We start from the raw sequence: 22,139 nt of genomic DNA on the forward strand, positions 1-22,139 counted from the left end.
CACATCTTTAAAAACACAATTTAAAAACACATGCTAAAATTCCTGGGAGATGCATAAAATTGCAATCTGTTGGGCAAAAGTTATTTGAAAAATGCATAAACAGGCAAAATTAAATACAAAATGTGTATATTGGGAGAAATGTGCATGAAAATATGTACAAGTGTGGACATTTTAAAAAATTGCAAATGCATGCAGAAATGAGAAACCGTGAGACACCAAAGCTGACAGTTATGTCCATCCCTACTCCTGACAAGTGATTTTGTTTTACCTGTTGCAAATGAATCAAAGACCATGAAACATTGTTTCTGTGGCACTGGCCTCCACGCTGTGCTAGATGCTGTAAAATTATTTTAACGATTTTTATTGCTTTTATTTCTTACAAATTGTATATATAGCATTGCATAGAATTCAAATTGTAATGCAATAAAATAGAATGAAAGAAATAAAAGCAATATACAATTAACAATCAATATGAGTATTTAATGTGATGGATGTGCCGTCTTCTGTCTTTAACCACAAATCCACAGCCACATAATGGGCTACCTGAATGAAGCGTGCAGACCACTGATGGTCCACAGACTACAGTTTGGGAGTAATACATAATCTAATACATAATCAGATCAAATTTAGTCAGATATTCAATATGCAGCCACACTGACGGTGCCTCCAGTCAAGATCCTTATGTGTACTCCAATATACACAGATAAAGTAGTTCTGAATTTTTGTTCAGTGAGACAGGTCATTGCTTCAAAGAGCTAACCCATCCGTCTGAATGGTGAAGCCCTTGCAGGCCATTTGTAAGCTTCCACACCTGTCATGGGCATCTGGGTTGAAATGGGCCAACGTTTCATTTCTTCCACCACTACCACCAAGAGGAGAAAATATCCCCATCAACACTAAAGGCAAGAACAGCTTAACATCTCAGGTGAAAAAGTTTAAGAAAACAGCCTAATGGAATTTAGACCAAGCCACATATGTAGTCTTGCAACAGCCAAGTACCTTGGGATGTTGGAATAGTTTATGTAGTCTTGTTGGTTTGCTGAATTTGTAACCAGTTCTCAGGGTATGATCCACCTCTCACTGCAGCCAATGGAAGAGCACAATTAATAAATGGATTTCATGTACCTGGATGTGTAGATGTACTTGTGGCTGTGCAGTAGACCCATTTCAGCATGGTTCTATATATGTCAACTGAGAAGTAAAGTTCAGTGGGAATTATTTCCAGGTAGGTATGTTTACGATTGCAGCATCGGTCTCTTACAATATTAACTGAGAAGCGCAAAATTTTTTAGAGAATATTAGGTATTATCAAATTGCTTATATTCCACAGGCCTTGTTTTAGTTTAAAAATCCTTTATTAAAAAAACATTGATGTGCATACACTATTTTCAGAAATGGAAGGAAAGCACTTCACAAGTTATTTACAGACAAGCAAATTCACAGCCTAGGGATTTCCATTTTCAGTGCTTGATTCATTATTAGCTGGGTCAACTATTAGTCTGGGCTCAATCAATGCATCCCAGCTTTCAGTTATCTAAAAGAAAAACAACATGTGTAAGACTCAACATGGACACAGCAAGTACATGCAATTTAACCAGCACTAAGACTTTTTAATAAATGTATTAAATAAATTTAATAGCATCAAACCTTCTTGTAGGATAAAAACAAATTGTGTAACACACACTTGCCTAACAGAGGATAACTGAAGAATACTTATGTCTAATACAAATGTTTATAGGGCAACTCATGTTTCTCTCACACTGGCTACATTCAGGCATCAGGAATGAGCCTAGGCAAGGCTGAAGCCCTACCCTCCTTCCCATGGTGTGGCCAAAGGGGATCAGAAGCTATCAGATGTGATTGCAATTAACCACCATTTAGAGTTACAACCAAACTTTAAACTGTGGTTAATCTTAATTATGGCTTATTGGAACAAGCCAGCTTCATACACCTTGGCTTGAAATGTTAAGCAAACAGTTAAGATTATCCACAGTTTGTCAGGTTTGAATGACACAAAAAGCTGCAGTTAACTGAAAGCAGAAACGAAAGCTTCCAATCTCATCCTTGTTGCCACATTGGCTGGAAGAGTGTACAAGCCCAAGGCTCACCTTGGCTTCTTCCCATCACAATCAAGGCAAAATAACTGCATGCTTATTGAATTCTACTGGGATTTACTCCCACACAATCATGCTTAGAATAGGTGAAACTGACCGTGAGGCAGGGAGGGCTGGAGTGGGCAGGGGAGGCGGAATGAGGGGGAGGGGGGACCAGCAGGTCTTTTGCATGCTTATGGAGTTCAGTGGGATTTACTGCCCTGCGATCATGCTCAAACTGACCACGAGGGGAGGAGAAGGGTGGAGGAGGAGGAAGGGAGAGAAGAGGGAGGAGGGAGAAGAAGAGAAGGGGCTAGGGGGGAAGGTTTGATCATTTGCATGCTTATTGAGTTCAGTGGGATTTACTTCTGTACAATCATGCTGAGGACAGGTGAAACTGACCTAGGAGAGGGGAGGAGAAGAGATTGGATCGTTGGGCACTGGGCAGAGGGAAAGCCCTTTTCCTTTTGGAAAATGAACATTGTTAACAGTATCATTATCTTTTGGGATTTTCCCATCCTTTTATTCCACAGACACAAGTAGTCTCCCAACCAAATTTAAACCAAAGCTGTCCTTGGCGTCATCCACACCAGACATTTATTCCACTTTAAACAGTCATGGCTTCATCAAAGAATTCTGGGAAGTGTAGTTTGTGAAGGGTGCTGAGAGTTGCTAGGAGACACCCTACTCCCCTCACAGAACTACAATCCCCAGAAGAGGGGCTGACTGTTAAACCACTGTGACCACTGGAGCTCTGTCAGGGGAATAGGAGTCTACTGACAACTCTCACCACGCTTCAAAAACTACATTTCCCAGGATTCTTTGGGGGATGCCATGACTACTTAAAAGTGGAATAAATGTCTGGTGTGGGTGTGGCCCCTTGATTAGCCCAGCCAAACAGCTGTGAGTCTAGCTTTTAGAACTCTGACAGTTGGTTTTTACTGAGCATGCTAGCACTATCATAGACTCCAATGTTACATTTCTTAAATTAATTAAAAATCAGCCATGCATATTTTTTAAAAACTTTTAAACTGCAAAAGACGAAAGTCAGTATGGGGCAAGGTCACTAATAGGTGCTCTGTTAACATGGCTGATTTTTAATTAATTCAACAAATTATGAGACCACTGCCAGAAAAAAGTCCAATAGGGGTCTGGATTTCCCCCCTCTTATTTTATACTTTGAATTCTAGATTCTTTCTGAGTATTTTGTGTATCGCCATGAAAACTTAGAGGGTTGTTAAGGACGTGTTTCTGAATTAAGAACTAAACATTTTATAAGATTTTGTTTTGAAATAAGCTTACGGGAAGCAGCAGAATGGCATGGGGGTTATTTTCAATTATAAAATATGATAAATCCATGCTGGCCATAGTACACAGCCATTCTTGTGGCTGTATAACCACTTTTAGAATACACTGTAAGAACAATCCAATTCCACTGTGGCTGAAAGGAAGACACAGCTGATTCCAACAGGGTGCAACAAAGTTCTGTTCCCTCACCTCTCCTTCACATGCACCTTGGCACATACAAGTGATACAGGCCAAGGGGTGGGTGGGAATGGGTGGTCTGTGACATCTGTCTCATCTAGTCTGCCCTAACTGTACAGTAGGGGCCCACTCATACAGCAGGTTATGTTCCAGGCCCCCACCAAAAAGCAAAAACCACCAGAAAGTGGGGCCCTACTGTATTCCAGCTGCTGCGCTTCAGCTGACAATGATAAGCTGTAGTGCGTGAGCTCCCCACGCTACAATTGTAGCACACAATCAGCTGTAGCATGGGGAGCTCGTGTGCTACAGCTGATCGCTGTCAGCTGGAATACAGCAGATGGAGCTCCCTGTGCTACAGCTGATTGCCCCGCTGGCACCGCCGTATTAGCGGAACGCCAAAAAGTGGGGCCCTACTGTATAAGGCAGCCTTTCCCAACCAGTGTGCCTCCAGATGTTGTTGGACCACAACTCCCATCAGCCTCAGCCAGCATTGCCAATGGTCAGGAAAGATGGGAGTTGTGGTCCAACAACATCTGGAGGCACAGTGGTTGGGAAAGGCTGTTATAAGGCAAATCACTGGCAGCACAAGTGGTGAGAGTCCTCCTCACACAGACGCTGCAATTGAGTGAGACTGGATCATGCCCTATGAACAAATCTAAAAAGTAGTAAGAAGAATTTTAAAGGAGACTACGGCAACGTATTTCCAGAAAGTGCTACCATACCTTTCTATCCTGAGAAACAGCATATTCTATCGTTTCAGCTCCATCTGCAGACTGGAAAACCAGATCAAATTTTCCTGGCTCTTTTGATACTAAACAAAACACACACAGAAAACAATGAAGATATTTGTAGGAAAGTGTTTGGATCTTATAATATCATCAAGAGTTTCAGGACTAGTTTATATAATTCACTAATAGGCAAATAAACCTTGCGGCTTAAGAACGTACCTATAGCCAACAGATATTTCTATCAAACTTTAAAAAGCAGGGAAATTGGGCAGCTATAGCGAATGCACCAGGGGAGCAGGAGACCTGACCTCCTGTCTGATATATTGTAATGCTTTACAGGAATTTGTCAAAATGCAAACACGATTTGGGTTGGTCTTTCACAGTCCAATCCACTTCCTGTGTAGCTTAGAAAAATTTGGTAAAATGTGCCTCTGAGTATAATTGACAATGTGTAGGACAGTACAGTATCTCAGAGTGGAGGTCAGGTCTCTTGTTCCCCTGGTGCATTCACTATAGCTGCCGGATTTCTCTGCGTTTTAAAGTTTGATGGAAATATCTGTTGGCTATAGGTACATTCTTAAACTGCAAGGTTTTTTGCCTATTAGTGAATTTCCTTGCTTTTTGGTCAGAGAGATAAGAAATGGGATCCAAGTTTGCTGAGAATGGATTGATCATTTGCATGCTTAATGAGTTCAGTGGGATTTACTCCCCTGCAATCACGCTTAGGATAGGTGAAACTGACCAAAGGGGATGGGGATGGGAGGAGGGGAGGGGAGCAGGCAGGAGCGGGAGAAGGAGGGTAGGTTTGATCATTTGCATGATTATTGAGTTCAGTGGGATTTACTCCCATGCAGTCACGCTTAAGATAGGTAAAACTGACCATGGGGAGGGAAGCCTGGAGTGGGCAGGGGAGGAGGAATAAGGGAGGGGGAAGGGAGAGGTAAGGAAGGAGAGGAAAGTCAGGTCTGATCATTTGCATGCTTATTGAGTTCAGTGGGATTTATTCCTGTGCAATCATGGCTAGGATAGGTAAAACTGACCATGGGGGAGGAAGAGGGGGAGGACAGAGTAGAGGGAAGGAAGAAGGGAGAGAGAGGAGCAGAAGGAGTGGGAGGGAAAAGGAGGGGATTGGAAGGAAGGAGGAGGGAAGGGGCAAAAGTGAGGTGATGGGACGGAGGAGGAGGGGAGAGCAGGTTTGATCATTTGCATACTTGTTGAGTTCAATGGGATTTACTCCCGTGCAATCATGCTTGAAAATGAAATGGACCGCCTTCAAGTCAATTTATTATTTATTATTTATTTATTTTATTTCATTTTTAAACCGCCCATAGCGAATAGCTCTCTGGGCGGTGTACAAAAGATTAAAAGTACAGAAATACAAAATATCACAATAAATAAACTGAAACAAAGAGATTTAAAATTGTAACATTAAACGCTTTAAAATGCCTGGGAGCATAGCCAGGTCTTAACCAATTCTGACTTATGGCAACCTTATGAATAAGGTTTTCATGGTAAGCGGTATTCAGAGGTGGTTTACAATTGTTTTCCTCCGAGGCTGAGAGGCAGTGACTGGCCCAAGGTCACTCAGTGAGCTTCATGGCTGTGTGGGGATTTGAACCCTGGTCTCCCAGGATGTAGTCCTAGGATGGGTAAAACTGACCATGGGGGAGGGGATGGTATGGGTGAAGGAAGGGGGAGGGGAGGTTTGATCATTTGCATGCTTTTTGAGTTCAGTGGTATTTACTCCTGTGCAATCATGCTTAGGATAGGTGAAACTGACCTGGGGGAGGGGTGGGAGGGGAGGGGAGGAGATTGGATGTGTGGACACTGGGCAGAGAAGCCCCTCTCCTTTCCAAAAGGAAATCATTGTGAACAGTATCTTTTTCACTGTTTCCCCCACCTTTTTATTCTACAGCAGGCACATGTAGCCGCCCACCCAAATTTAAACCAAAGCTGTCCCTGGCCACATCCACACCAGACCTTTATTTCACTTTATAAAGTCATGGCTTCTCCCAAAGAATCCTGGGAAGTGTAGTTAGTGAAGGATGCTGAGAGTTGCTAGGAGATGCCCTGTTCCACTCACAGAGCTTCAATCAGAGCAGCTGACTGTTAAAACATTCTGGCCCTGGAGCTCTGTCAGGGGTATAGAGTCTCCTAACATTGACTCCATTGCTAAATTTCTTAAACTAATTAAAAATCAGCCAGGCATTTTTTTTAACTTTTAAACTGCAGAAGATGAAGATCAGCGTTTGGGGCAAGGTCAGTAATAGGATTACAGGTACTCTGTGAACGTGGCTGATTTTTAATTAATTTCAACAGATTATGAGAACTCTGACAAAGTCCAAAAGGGATCTGGTTTTTCTCTCTCTCTTTTTACACTTTGAACTCTCAATTCTCTCTGACTGTTTTGTGTATCACCATGAAAATTGAGAGGGTTGTTAAGCAAGCGTTTCTGAGTTGAGGACTCTTAAGTTTTGAAAGGTTTTGTTCTGAAATGAGCTTATGGGAAGGATCAAAATGGCATGGGGGTATTTTCAATTTAACATTTTTCACATGAAAAAACCTATGGGCTCCTTTGGGAAGAAGTGCAAGATATAACTCAAATAAGTAAGTTTTGGGTGATAGCCAATGTTAGCCGTATTTAGAGTAAACCCATTGAAATTAATGAATGTGACTAACTTGGGTCCAATCATTTCAGTGAGCTTAGTTGGATACCATGCATTTTCACATTCAGCTCTGAAGTTGCCTATCACTTACCTGATGAAAAAGAAAGCATTTCAAGTTCTAGTTCTTTATTAGCTGGGTTCCAACTGACAATTTTTCCTTCCTTAAAAAAAAGGAAAAGTGGTATCAAAAGCAATTTGACTAATTTATCAGTCCAAGTTTAAATCTACTAAAAACTGCATTTTAGATCATCATAAATCAATATAATGTACACAAGCCAGTGCTCAACGTTCTGTCACATTCAAGAATGACCAAGAAAGAGAACCAAGGATGGGGTTACAGAGACATGTGCAGACTTGATTGTCTGAAGCAGGCTCAGCAGGGGTAGAGCAGCATTAGCCCTTGTCTGAGCGAGAGGAGGGTTTTCCCTCCTCCTTCCTGCCACTGTGTCTCCTTTCCCCACCCCGAGTGAGAGCAAGGGCTTCAATGCTGCAGGGTGCTCCTTCTCAAGCGGCTTCTCTGCAGAGAGGCGATCTGCAAAGCAGCATCCCTGGATCCTGCAGGATCGATGCCTCTGCTCAACATCAAGCAAGTGGGGTGGTGCTTCATAGGCAGGGTATGGGACAGGAAGGAGAGTCAGGTGATATCTGTCTCCTACCTTTTCCTGGGAAGATAGGTAGGTTTTGGCCTTTCGGCAGGTTCCCCCTCTTCCTGCCTGATGCCCTGCCCCCTAACAGCCCCAGATCGCTTTTAGCAACCTGAGCCACAATGATTTGGGGATGTTTCAACTCAACTTGGTCAACACTTGGAACCCTCTGAATCAGCCTCGAGTCTCAGCCAAATCTGGTGCACATCCATAGTGAATATCCACTTGCATAGGTTTCTTAAGCCTACTCTAATCTATACTTAATCATTAATCTAAATGCTTTCACAACATTCCTACATATTATATCCAAGAGCGATCAAAGTTTGAACTGTATTGAAGTATTGTCACTTAAATTATTTTTTCTCATATATTTGGAACGGTGAGGTTTTATTCTTATTCAGTTGTAAATCATTCAATATAGTAAATGTGTATTTCTTTGGAGTATAATTAGCTAATTCTTAGTAAGCTGATACAGGCAAAGTTTCTGGAGTGTTCATTTCTTTTAAGAAGCCACACAAAAGAGAATCTCGACAGGGAGATAAAGTCTCCCCACCAGCAAGAAGTTCTCAATACACATTTCTCCATTATTTTCCTAATTCCTGAGCATTAACACATGGTTCTATGCAGTGGACTTCATGCATCAGCAGAGGGTTGGGGCCTTCCAGCCCCATGATTCTAACTAGTGGCTTGCTCAGTGAATTCAAGATTTGAACTATGGAACCTTCCGACATGTCCCATTTTCTAAACCACTATTAGAATAAGCACTGCGAAATGGCAGTAGTAAAATACCAATATATAATTAGTAGGGGGATATTAAAACACACTGAACCATAATCAATACCTTATAATCAGATACTTCAGGAGTGTAATTTTCAGTTAGCTCCAAAAGCTGTTAAAATAAAATCAAACAGTAGGCATCAGTCTCAAAAGATTATATGATCCAACTATGGCTGCAATCCTAACTCCACTGACCAGGGAGTAAACCCCACTGAATTCAATAGGATTTATTTCTGAGTAGACATTGCACTGGAAGGCCCTATATCTCAACTTTTCCACAAAGTTGAGATGTTGGTAAACAAATATATTGGCTGGCAGCTCCTGAAGCCAAGCATGCTTCATTTGTCTTCACTAGTGCCGAGAGCTTGTAACAGCACTGATGTATGTATGCACGAATGGATGTGCAACCAAAGTAAGACCAACAAATGATCACAGGAAATATAATAGGATAACAAGAATTCGCAAAATATAAATCTTGACTGGGGGTGGAGGGAGACTACACATACAATGATGAATTAATTCTTTTGAGGTGGGGAAGGGGGAGGCTCAGCTGGTCCAGATGTTGGAAGAACAGAAACTCCAGCCCAGCTTTTCATGCAAACAAGGTCCCAGGTTCATTCACCAGCATCTCATGCTAAAGCATCTTAGGAAGCAAGGCTGGGAAAAAACCTCTATCTCAAACCCAGAACTGGGGACAATAATCAGAGTAAGCAATAACGGGCTAGATGGACCAGTCATGTGACTCAATTAAGATAGCTCCAGTTGGCTTGCCCTTAGGATGTGTCCTATTTGACAATGGTGTGAGAAATGCAATTAAGTTTCTTTTTAGTCAGTCAACATCTTAATAGTGTTCATTTCCAGTTTAAATATGCATTTAAGTAATTTACTTGAGTATTTGTACAGTCTTTTTGAGCTTTTGTTTGCAGTCCTTATTCAATTATGGTTTTCACTCTATGTATATATTCCATTTCCCCCCCAACAAGACTAACAAAGTGCAAGGAACAATTTAATCTGCCCAATCATTCCAGTACGTAGGCAAGCATATGATCTTTGAAAAATCATAGCTACCTAAAACAGATGCATGAGGGGTTGGAACTAAGCTAATAATACAGATGTGTGTTTTTTAATCTATCCCACCCAACAAAATGTGCTAACACAACCCCCCAGAGCTGAATTCAAACCATCAAATTCCTGCCAACATTATTAGCATTCCATACAACAGCAAAATGGCTGAAGAAAAAGATAAAAATTATTTAAACAAGAAACAAGGTAAAGTGTTTTACGTTTTCATACCTTAAAGGCAATTTTCTCTCCTATTTGTGGAGGAGCGGCTAAGAGAGGTAGTGTGCTGTAGTCCTTCTTTGGCACCACTGGTGGATTCTATGAAACAATGATTAAAGAGATGGTCATCAACAATGAAAGCCAATAAAAAGCAGTAATGCTGCTTAAAGGACATAGGAACTGAGTCTTCCCCTTGGCCCATCTAGCTCAGTATTGTCTACACTGACTGGAAGCAGCTCTCCAGGGCTTCAGACAGGATTCTCTCCTAGCCCTACCTGGAGATGCCAGGGATTGAATCTGGGACCTTCTGCATGCAAGGCAGATGCCCTACCACTGAGGGCAGGTAAGAAATCTAATAAAAATAGTATTATTAATAGGATGTTGTTTCTAATAATAATAGGTGGTTTTCTCATATTTTCTTTTTCCCCCATCACCATCTTCCATGCTGCTCTGAGGGATACCTCAACTTCCTGGATCAAATTTCCAGGGTGCTGCAGTGGGAAATCACAGAAAGTCACCTCCCTTTCTCTTATGTTAGCAGACACCTCCACTGGATCAAAAGGCTTTTTGTAAGCAAACTGGCAGCACTGGATTTCACCCAGAATGCCTAGTTTGTGGGCTATTTTTTGCATGTCATTTAGGATGAAGGCAGCATGATTACATTAACAGTTACATGCTTTGTACCACTTGGTTTCTGCAGGCTCACCTGGATAATTACTGAAGTATTTGTTGCTGCTTCGTTTAACTGTTGCTGTTTTTGCTGCTCACCATTGTAACTATAGAAGAAGTTGGTATTTTCTCCCCTTCCTCTTCCCCGGCCTCTGATCATCCCACGACATCCACGAACTCTAGGCCCTCTCCAAAAGGGGTTTTCTCCTCTGCCACGACCCCTTCTACTGTCGCTGGGACTTGCAGCTGGTCCACAAGTGGCAGCTGGCAGCTGTTTGCCACCGTTCCCTCCTAAGGGCTGCTCGACTACAGAATTTGTCTTAGGTTTCTTAATAGTACAAGTCTCCGATTCTGAACTATCAGATTCTGAAGAGGAGGTTTCAGGTTTAGTTCTTGAAGCTGGTCCTATCACAAGACCTTGGCTATTACATGGTAATTTACTTTTCAGGTTACTGTTCCGCTGCTCTTCCTGTTCCCTTGAAGCAGAAGCAGAATCTGCACTAGAGGATTGGCTCTTGGCCTTTTCACTATATGCTGTCTTAGAATTGCCACCTCTATGTTTAGCAGCAAGTTTACTAGCAGATTTCACAGAAGAAGCCAGTTGTGTTTTATTTATGTGTTGTGATGCCACCTTAGTGTCGTGTGAGAGTTTTTGTTTTATATCTGCCATACGGTGGTCACTGTCATCTGATGAAGTGGAGGATTCACTTGAGGTTCCACTTTTCTTTGTGCTGGGCTGTGCTATTGTGTTTTTTGCTGCAATGTTTTGGCTGGGACCCAAAGTCTTGTTGGTATTTTGTGAAGTGTTCTTTATTTCTAATGTCCTTTCTTTCTTCTTCTTTTTCTCTCTCATGGCCCCCTGCTCTTTTCCCCTGTCAGCCTTTTTTTTAAGCTTCCTGGAATGACAAGTACTATCATCACTCCTATTGTCTGCAATACAGTCTCTTCCAGTCACCACATTTCTCCTTTTCTTAAGCATTTTCAGGTCCTGAATATTTGTAGCACTCTCTTCCTGACTAGAAAGATGCTCATAGTTCCATTTACTCTTCTTTCTTTTTCCATGATCTTCATCTTCACTGTCAGAATCTTTTGCTTCTAACTTGTGCCGGTGTCGTTTTCTTTGCTTTTTTGACTGGTTACCGAAACCATTGGCAATTTTATCGTAACTGTCTCTTCCGATAACCTCCTCCAATTTAACCCTGTCAACATAGCATAAAGAGAAAGTTCTAATATGATCATGGCATTGTTTATACTTCATTGCTCTAAAAATACCTATTCACTCTGCCCTTTAATCCTACATGGGAGTTGACAATGACATCCTCACAACTTTTGCAACCTGGGTGCAGCAAAGTCCTATGTATGTTTCTTTGGAAGTAAATACCATTTTGTTTGGGATGGACAGAGGAAGCCTAACTATGGGGGTGGGGATACATTCCTTACACCCATCTCCACTGGCAGAACTCTTTGCCGCCGTGGTGGGTTCCACTGCACCCACCAACACCATTATCTGTTAACAGGCTACTCTGCTAGTAGTGTTCTTACCAGAGATAGCCTGGGGATGCCCCTAAACAGGGCCAGCCATAGATTTGCTGGATCCTATACCAATGTGGCAGCCACAGAGGACCCAATCAGGACTTGCAGCTGGCACAACAAAAGTTAGGGTCCCGTCTGTGCTATACATTTAAAGCAGTATCATACCACTTTAAACAGTCATGGCTTCCCCCAAAGAATCCTGGGAGCTGTCGTTTAGGGATGCTGTTAGGAGGCCCCTATTCCCCTCACAGAGCTACAATTCATAGATTGGTTAACATTCAATAGCTCTTCCCAGGGAACTCTGGGAACTTTAACTCTGTGAGGGGAATAGGGGTGTCTAACAACTCTCAGCGCCCATAACAAACTACATTTCCCAGGTTTCTTTGAGGGGAAGCCATAGGTGTTAAAATGGTAGATTAAATATAATGCAGATAGAGCCTAGGTAAAATACCACCCCCTTCTGCCCTGGCCAGCATGAGTAGCAGGGTTCTTGGATGTGATGGTCTCTACTGCTCCCCTACCTGGAATTAGGATTGCTCCTTTATTTCTTAAGGAGCATGCTTAAGACTGCAATTTTAAGGCTCTCACAGTCAGTGCACTGCAGTGACAAGCAGCCTGATTATATGCATCTTTATTTGCATTCTGGTCCCACTGTTTTGAAAATAACTTGCTTAAGATGGGCTGCAATGGTGTGCACATTAAAAGTACATACATCCAAGGAAAAGATCTAATTCTATACAAAGTTACAGTGACACCTTAAATTATTATTAATCCTATACATGCCTACTTGAAAACATATCCTCCTGAGTTAAAAAGGACTTACTCCCAGATAAAAATGTAAATGTACTGCCTTCAAGTCGATTCCAACTTATGGCGACCCTATGAATAGGGTTTTCATGAGGCTGAGAGGCAATGACTGGCCCAAGGTCACCCAATGAGCTTCATGGCTGAGTGGGGATTCGAGGTCGTAGTCCAACACCTTAACCACTAGACTGCAATATTAGTTCAATGGACTTGAGCACACATATATCAATTCTACACAGGATGAGAGTGAAAGTGAGAAAACTCTTGGATCCATTCTTATGCAATCTATGATCTAGGGTTACCAAATGACACCTCCCCGCCCCCCCCCCAAAAAGTAGCCAGGCCTTGATGCAATAAATAAGTGTAGTTTTTCAAGTAACTGGGAGAATGTTGATCACTTCCTAATGGCTTCGGATCAGAGCAGCTGGGGGGGCTGTTTTCACCCAACCTATCCCTGCGCTAAGCCTGAGACTACAGCTGCCCCCAGCCCTCTTTCCCCCAGGAGGGGGGGCGCACCACCGTCGGCGCAATCCTACCGCAGGGAGTCGTTGTCCCGCACTAGCCGCGCGCTCTCGGTGGGCGGCAGGAGCGCCCCGTCGAGGAAGAGACTAAGCTTGGCGCGGCGACTGAAGCCGAACTTATCCCGGATGAGGCTGATGAGGTCGGTGACGAGGCGCACCTGGCTGGGCTCCAGGAGCAGCCAGCACAACCCGCAGGCCGGCGTTCCCGGGGGCGGGTAGTCAAAAATCAGCCGTAGCCTAACAGGGGCCTCACAGCCACCAGTATCCGCCGCCATCTTGCAAATAGAGCAACCGCTACGGCGCGCCACGCGGGACAAAAATGTGAAAGAGCGAGAGATGGAATCCAGGACTGCGATTTTACCCCGCCCCTCGGGAACCGGGCCGAATTACTCCGATTGGGAAGAGAGAAATCGTGCGAGGGAAACGACCGAATAAACTTCAGCATTCATACAACCGATACAGTACTAGTACTTGTGGGTTTGCACGATATACTTGTCTTTAATTGGACATTTGTTTTTGCCCTTACCTAGGGAACGAAACATATATTTAGATTTTTTTAAAAACTACCTTTTTTTGGTTGCCACTATGGAGTCATTTTCACAACCGTTTCCACGAATTGCGGTATGTATATTGCTAGGGTTGCCATCTTCTTCCTGTGCTTTTAACAAACGAGAGGCAGACATTTGACAGGTACAACTCAGCATTGAAATGGATGGAAACATGCATCTTTCCCCCCCTGATCTTAAGACACAGCCTGCCTGATGGGCAACCTGCAACTATATCTGGAAGCAGCTAGTGTTTGCCTGTGTTAATTTACGGTAATTGAAATACATATACATACACATTTAGCATGTTGCCCATTGGCTAACGATGAACATGAAAAAACTCTAGCTATTGCTATGCTATGCAACAGGTCATCCTACCCACCTGCAAAAGCAAGGATCAGGAATCTGTGGTCCTCCAGATGTTGTTGGACTGTAGTGGACCGTTGCTGGCTGGGGCTGATGGCGGATGGCGGATGGAAAACCACAGGCTCAGGGTACCTACTTTGAAAAATGTGTGTCTTAGGGATAGTCTACAATAATTATAAAAGCTATTCAGTAATTGCTTCATATGGCTACCTCACATATTATTTACTATATTTGTAGTGCATTGAAGTGGATGTAATTATTTAACAATGAAAGCTTTTAATCAACAAAAGGGGCCTCATGAGGTAATTTGTTCTATATTTGGAGCAAATATAAAAGAGGTCAATCGCAGTGCTTGGGAGGCCTTGCTCATTTCTGATTCTGGCACCCTTATAGATTGATGCAGGGGTTCAAACATAAAATGTGGCACTGCAGTCCACCATATCAAGTGTACATTTTGTGCGCGCACACACGCTTTTTAAACCACTTGCATGGAATGCTCTAATTTCAAATTAAGAATTATGCCCTAAACATGCATACCAAGTTTCACAGTGATCCCTCAATCTACATGACTGATACTTGCATTGTGTTGTGTCTGGCATCTTTTCTGACCTCTGGAAAATGAATGCAAAGGACTCATATTTGTACTTGAAATGCAGGATGTACTTCTGCATATTCACAGCAACTTTCATTGTGACATTTCTATGTTCAAGAATGACATCTTGAGGCAGGACGCAGTGGATGGCCACCGGCTTGGAAGTCTTTAAAAGAAGATTGGACAAATACATGGAAGATAAGACTATCGGTGACTACAAGCCATGATGGCTATGCTGTGTCTCCACAGTTAGAGGCAGTGCACTTCCAAATACAGAGTGCGCTCATGCTCAGATCCTGCTTGTGGGCTTCCCATGGGCATCTGGTTGGCCACTGTGACAACCGAGTGCCGGACTAGATGTGCCATTGGCCTGATCCAGCAGGCTCTTCTTATGTTCTTATATCTCGTTACATTGTTTTTGCATTTTACTCCCCTCTTCAAACATGGATAAAGGAGAAATAGTTGGCAGTCAAACCTGAACTGTAGATTTGTGCCCTGAATGAGTATACCAATTCCCCCCCAAATATCTCAGTGTTTCATGGTGGTATTGTATTAGAGACAAACTTATAAGTGGAATGCTAAATGGACAAGTAGCCAAAGGCCTCAGTTTGCTCATCTAATAGAACTGGTTAGTTGTAATGTTCATGACTCAAAGTAGTAACCACCAAAGTTCTCCGTAAGTGGTTTGAGCTAGAGAAGTAGTTCTGAGGAATGGCCAGTAAGAAACAGAAGGCAACCTAGAGCAGCAAGCAATGGAAAAGTAGTTGCAAACCTTTCACGGTACAAGTAAAGTTCTTCTGTTGCACGCTCTGGTCTATTTGCATAATTTATGCCATTTGCAGCAGCAAAGAATTACATTATTCTCTAGCCAGGCTTGTAGCTTGTCTCCAGGTTCCTCCAGAAATGGGATGTAGCAACTGGATTGCACATTTGTGTGTGTGTTTGTTCAGGACAGAGAAGCAGTGTTGCAGGTCTTGGACTGTAAGAATGCGATACACATCCTATTGGAATAAACTTGCTTTTAAATAGTTTTGGTTTTTATCCCAAGTCTCATGGCAACAATTTTGCAAAGTAAGTGCAGCCTGTTCAGTTGGGGCACTTGTGTAGCTTCAGTTCAGAAGGGGAGGGAGACTTTTATGAGTGATCACCTTTGCTTCACCTCAGAAAGGCTTGACTAGATTCTCAGTTCTGTAAGAGGATTTATATTTTATTTATTAATTCTATTTCTATGCCGCCGTTTGGCCAAAAGGCCCTCAAGGCGGCTCACAAGGTTGTGGCTCTGCAGGACACTACGGCTACTTGTTTCCCTGGCACTCCTCCAAAAAGCTCCTTAGAAGTGGTGCAAGTTAATTCCCTCCCATTGGAAGGGCAAAACAACAAAACAAAAGAGAATAAACTACCAACCCCACCACTTCCTGCCCTGCTTGCCCCAGATCTCTGCCCCCATCCCTTCTCCTCCAAGAAAGTGCTCTATGCTTTGCAATCCCCACTCCATTTTTCTTATATACGCCACAAAATTTTACAGCTGGAGCTTAAGCAAATTGCTTATTAGAACTACAAAGGATTTATAGTTTTAAAGTAGTAGTGGTGAGCCTTCTCCTTGATATGCTGGTTTTGTGTGTGCAGAAAGTAGGAAAAATCTGCAGAACTTGGATTCTAAACCAGACTCGCTTGATTCTATCAGGGTGGCTGATATGACAATTCCTCAGGTTGCCAGCTGACAAGGAAAAAAAACTGGCCCGCTTCTGTGTGTTTAACAACACCTTGACATAGAGAAATCAACAGCTGGGATATCTACTGTCTGCACAGAGCAAGCTGCTGTTAAAGGCACAGGGGCAGGTTAAAAGTTGGCAATTTAAGAATTAATGGATTTAAACTTAGGGCTGCTCATATTGCCAAGGCTGGCATGCTGTCTACCCAAAAAGCATGCTAGCTCACCATATCACAAAGACGTGCAAATAAAAAGTAAACATGAGAGACAGCTAGAGACTTGTTTAGACTATCTGCAACATGTTTAGAAAACATGAGAGTTTGTGGCACCTAAAATATGTGCAAACAAACCTCTTTAATCTTAGGCAGAGATACAGATCTTCTTTTCTCATACAGCACTTGCTTTTTTCTGAATTAATTGCCCATTTGAATTTTCTGGGATGATTGCTGTGTCTCAGGTTGTCATTTTTTGTTTCTGGCCTTACTTAAGTGTCTTTTAAAAACAGTCTGACACCAGCAGCTGAATCTTGGGGGGGGGGCTGTACCACTTCAGGCTTCAGTTGGGGACTCACTTGACTGAACACTCTTCTGTTTTAAAATAAAAATCCCCTGCAAATAGAAAACTAGTATGTCGGGAAAAAGCTGGCCAACAATCCTCCTTCCTGACACTCAGCTTTATATATGCAGGGATTTGTGGAGAAGCGGTATGACAAAAAAATTAATTGTATGAGCCACCACTAGCAGTCTGGAGTGGCACAGCCCAACTACAATTTTACCAGAATAGGTGAGTGTTATGAGCTGCATGAGGGTGAAGCCCTTTGGGATGAAAGATTAGCAAGGTGGTGCTCCTTAGCTTTGCGTAGGATCTGATTCTTAAAGTTCTTACGTTTGTAAAGATACCTTGAAAGATATTGCAAGGACATTATAAGTCTCCAGTGCTCTCTGTTATTCAAAGGAAACTTCACATGGTGATGTTACCCCTGGATTCCTTAGGGAAGCTGGGACAGCTTAACAATATAGCCTGCAATGTGTTGGGGTGAGATGGAAATTGTCTCTCTCTGTTCCAGAAGCAGTACTCTTTACCACTGGAGCATTAGGCATTTGTAAGGGCATCAGCCCCTATACCCCTGCCTTGCATTGGTCACAGTTGGGAGCTGTTGGAACAATGCAGGGGGTTGGTGACTGCCTGCAACCCAGTCTGATTTATTTTGAACTGTCTTCCAATATGGAACTGAAAGCAGCATACATGGAGTTCTATCCCAAATGGCCTCCCATCCAGGCACTGACCGGAATCAGACCTGCTTAGCTTTAGCAGGGAGACTGCTGCATCATGTGCCTTCAGACCATGCCTTAGGAAGGGAGTGGGGAATTTGTGACCCTCCAGATGCTGTTGGACTCCCATCAGGGCCAGCTAGCATGGCCAATGGTCTGGGCTGATGGGAGTTGTAGTCCAACAATGTCTGGCTGGAAGGCCACATGTTCCCCAATCCTGCCCTAGGATGTTGCTGCCTGTGGCTTGACGCTCATCCTGGGCTGCTGCCAGGGGTGTTGTCTTCTTGGAAGACTGTGATTAGTGGGAAATCCAGCAGCATGGATGCACTGCTGGCACTCTTTTCCTTTCACTCTATTTGTGGTCACTTTGCCCTGGTTCATGTTCTGTCTGTTTGTGGGACCTTGCTGTGCTTCTGCAGTGAGGCCTGTCTGCTGTTGTGTCCCTTTGGCACCGATTGTTCCCTTGGTCTTGGCTAGATACAGTGTGTGCAGTCTTGGAGGTGCCTGTGTATCAGAGGCTTTTGTTTAGAGAAGTGGTGATGGAAGCAGGGGTTGTATTAAGAACATAAGAACATAAGAAGAGCCTGCTGGATCAGGCCAGTGGCCCATCTAGTCCAGCATCCTGTTCTCACAGTGGCCAACCAGGTGCCTGGGGGAAGCCCGCAAGCAGGACCCGAGTGCAAGAACACTCTCCCCTCCTGAGGCTTCCAGCAACTGGTTTTCAGAAGCATGCTGCCTCTGACTAGGGTGGCAGAGCACAGCCATCACAGCTAGTAGCCATTGATAGCCCTGTCCTCCATGAATTTGTCTAATCTTCTTTTAAAGCCATCCAAGCTGGTGGCCATTACTGCATCTTGTGGGAGCAAATTCCATAGTTTAACTATGCGCTGAGTAAAGAAGTACTTCCTTTTGTCTGTCCTGAATCTTCCAACATTCAGCTTCTTTGAATGTCCATGAGTTCTAGTATTATGAGAGAGGGAGAAGAACTTTTCTCTATCCACTTTCTCAATGCCATGCATAATTTTATACACTTCTATCATGTCTCCTCTGACCCGCCTTTTCTCTAAACTAAAAAGCCCCAAATGCTGCAACCTTTCCTCGTAAGGGAGTCGCTCCATCCCCTTGATCATTCTGGTTGCCCTCTTCTGAACCTTTTCCAACTCTATAATATCCTTTTTGAGATGAGGCGACCAGAACTGTACACAGTATTCCAAATGCGGCCGCACCATAGATTTATACAACGGCATTATGATATCGGCTGTTTTATTTTCAATACCTTTCCTAATTATCGCTAGCATGGAATTTGCCTATTTCACAGCTGCCGCACACTGGGTCAACATTTTCATCGTGCTGTCCACTACAACCCCGAGGTCTCTCTCCTGGTCGGTCACCGCCAGTTCAGACCCCATGAGCATATATGTGAAATTAAGATTTTTTGCTCCAATATGCATAATTTTACACTTGTTTATATTGAATTGCATTTGCCATTTTTCTGCCCATTCACTCAGTTTGGAGAGGTCTTTTTGGAGCTCTTTGCAATCCCTTTTTGTTTTAACAACCCTGAACAATTTAGTGTCATCAGCAAACTTGGCCACTTCACTGCTCACTCCTAATTCTAGGTCATTAATGAACAAGTTGAAAAGTACAGGTCCCAATACCGATCCTTGAGGGACTCCACTTTCTACAGCCCTCCATTGGGAGAACTGTCCGTTTATTCCTACTCTCTGCTTTCTGCTTCTTAACCAATCCCTTATCCACAAGAGGACCTCTCCTCTTATTCCATGACTGCTAAGCTTCCTCAGAAGCCTTTGGTGAGGTACCTTGTCAAACGCTTTTTGAAAGTCTAAGTACACTATGTCCACTGGATCACCTCTATCTATATGCTTGTTGACACTCTCAAAGAATTCTAATAGGTTACTGAGAAGCCATGCTGGCTCTGCTTCAGCAAGGCTTGTTCTTCTATGTGCTTAGTTAATCTAGCTTTAATAATACTTTCTACCAGTTTTCCAGGGACAGAAGTTAAGCTAACTGGCCTGTAATTTCTGGGATCCCCTCTGGAACCCTTTTTGAATATTGGCGTTACATTTGCCACTTTCCAGTCCTCAGGCACGGAGGAGGACCCAAGGGACAAGTTACATATTTTAGTTAGCAGATCAGCAATTTCACATTTGAGTTCTTTGAGAACTCTCGGGTGGATGCCATCCGGGCCCGGTGATTTGTCAGTTTTTATATTGTCCATTAAGCTTAGAACTTCCTCTCTCGTTACCACTATTTGTCTCACTTCCTCAGAATCCCTTCCTGCAAATGTTAGTTCAGGTTCACGGATCTGCCCTATATCTTCCACTGTGAAGACAGATAGAAAGAATTCATTTAGCTTCTCTGCAATCTCCTTATCGTTCTTTAGTACACCTTTGACTCCCTTATCATCCAAGGGTCCAATCGTCTCCCTAGATGGTCTCCTGCTTTGAATGTATTTATAGAATTTTTTGTTGTTGGTTTTTATGTTCTTAGCAATGTGCTCCTCAAATTCTTTTTTAGCATCCTGCCACAAACAAGTGTGGCAAGATAGTGTGTGTGCTGGGAGGCCAAAACACACTTCAAGGCTTGCACTAAAGTGCCCCTTGTCTCACTTCAGACTTGTGCCACTCCTGTTAAATAGGCTGGCCACCAATGACTTCAACTTCACGCTGGTCTATGACTGAAATAAACAAAATCAATCATCAATCAATGGCTTCAACTGTTTCAGATCCAAATATTTCGTTCTGTGTTGACAATCAAAACAGAGAACAAGTGAGCAAAACAAATTAGGCAAATCAGCTCCATCTGCCAACCACACAGGAATCTGGTATTTCAGCACTGCATGTAAGAGACGCAATGAATATTACTGTGGAACACTCTCACATCTGCATACCGAAATTACTGCCAATGTAATCAGCACCTGCATTTTTGACACCGTGTTGTTCCTCCTAAAAACTGTCACATCCGGTTGACTGTGTCAACATCTTTATCTCATCCAAAGTGATTATAGGCAAAGCTTTCAGGGCCTGGCTGGGAAAATATTGACTGCACTTCCTAGGCTAAGGCAGGAAGAGGGAGCCCCTGGGCAGGCCGACGGTTGCCGGTTCCCTTGAAAAAGGCAGCACTTCCTTCTCTCAGAAGCAGCTGACGAGGAGAAGGAGTCATATGATTTCAGCCCAGGAAATTGCTGGGTTGTTGCAGAGATGCTGCTGAAACGACACCATCCGATTGTGCTGTTCTCGCTGGTGACTTTGAGTTTTGGTGAGTCTTAATGGATGTTTTCCTTTCCAAATGTGTCTGTGAAGGTTTTTTTAAAAAAACTTTCTTAGGAGAGTTAACTGCCTCATTCACATTCCAATGAGGCTGAAATGTAAATGTATACTTAAATATAAATCTGTGTGTGTAGGACTAGCTGATATATTACCAAACTTGCTTCTGGGTCACCTTTTTAGGCTGCAGTTCTATATGCTGTTACCTGGGAGTAATCCCACTAAGCTCAATGGGGTGCACTTCTGAATATACATGCATAGGATTGCACTACTAGTCTGCTTTTAGAGAAAAGCTCTTCTGAGTATCTGGTGTCCTCGATTACTTTCAATGCACATGAGCTCTCTGATGATTCCTGTGCTGATCCCTGCAACTCTCTAGGTCACAACAAGGATTCTCCTATACAGAATCATGTGACTGTTGGCTCAGATCAGTGTATGAACTAGTTGGTTCATTGTTCTTCTGATCTTTGCCATTGTCTCTGGAGGAACAGCTGCAAAGGGAGGATGGGGCTCCTGTACCTGTAATAGCTGCACAGAAGAAGTGGGATTTTAGTAGGTCCAAGCTCATCACATCCAGGGCAAAGAGGAACTGAAACCTGCTAAAATTCCCTTGTGCAGGGCCGCTATTAAAAGTGCAGGGGCAATGCCCTTCTTTGCATAGCCTTTCCGCCCTAACTCTGTCTCTTCCTATAAACCAGGGGTAGCTAATGTGGGTCCTTCCAGGTATTTTTGGACTCCAACTCCTATCAGCACTAGGCAGCATGGCCAATGCTCAAGGATTATGGGAGGTGGAGTCCAGCAACATCTGCAGGGCAGCCCATTGAGTATCCCTACTATTCACATGCTTCTGATGTACCCGGCTGCAGTACATTAGCAGGGATGGGGAATCTGTGGCCCTCCATATCTTGTTGGCCTATTTCTCCCATCATTCCTGACCATTGACTATATCTATGTCCCATCAATAAGAAATATTAGGGTGACCGGTGCCAAGGGCAAGGCTTTTTTGGTGGTGGCCCCGTGATTGTGACACTCTCCCCTGCTCCACAGGCATTGCCCAGCTTTGTCATTTTTATTGGGCTGCTTTTAATTAATTGCTGTTTATTGACTGCTTTTATTTATTTCCATTGTTATATTAATTGCTGCTGCTCATTTTTAATGGGATGTAA

The 22,139-nt window shown here is 43.2% G+C and overlaps 2 protein-coding genes across 3 annotated transcripts in view; one reads left to right on the forward strand and one right to left on the reverse strand.

Annotated features, from left to right (window-relative positions):
* Positions 1 to 1,342: 1,342 nt before the first annotated feature.
* Positions 1,343 to 13,899, reverse strand: COIL (coilin). 2 transcript variants are annotated; one of them, XM_061615335.1, is made up of 7 exons: positions 13,769 to 13,899; positions 10,381 to 11,542; positions 9,687 to 9,773; positions 8,458 to 8,505; positions 7,064 to 7,133; positions 4,301 to 4,389; positions 1,343 to 1,534 (listed from the first exon to the last, which is right to left on the reverse strand). In XM_061615335.1, the coding sequence occupies exons 1-7, from the start codon at positions 13,882 to 13,884 to the stop codon at positions 1,445 to 1,447; spliced, it is 1,662 nt and encodes a 553-aa protein (XP_061471319.1). In that variant the 5' UTR covers positions 13,885 to 13,899; the 3' UTR covers positions 1,343 to 1,444. The 2 variants fall into 2 exon arrangements, with proteins under 2 accessions (XP_061471319.1, XP_061471318.1); XM_061615334.1 differs by lacking the exon at positions 13,769 to 13,899 and adding an exon at positions 13,217 to 13,513.
* The window catches only part of SCPEP1 (serine carboxypeptidase 1), a 34,419-nt gene continuing 25,660 nt past the window's right edge, over positions 13,381 to 22,139 (forward strand). The window contains exons 1-2 of the mRNA XM_061615336.1: positions 13,381 to 13,822; positions 20,706 to 20,965. Of these exons, the coding sequence (XP_061471320.1) occupies positions 20,908 to 20,965 (58 nt within the window). The 5' untranslated portion in view covers positions 13,381 to 13,822; positions 20,706 to 20,907. The remainder of the gene's footprint in view (positions 13,823 to 20,705; positions 20,966 to 22,139) is intronic.

Source organism: Rhineura floridana, chromosome 3, assembly GCF_030035675.1.
Source record: "Rhineura floridana isolate rRhiFlo1 chromosome 3, rRhiFlo1.hap2, whole genome shotgun sequence".
In the NCBI taxonomy this organism is placed as follows: domain Eukaryota; kingdom Metazoa; phylum Chordata; class Lepidosauria; order Squamata; family Rhineuridae; genus Rhineura; species Rhineura floridana.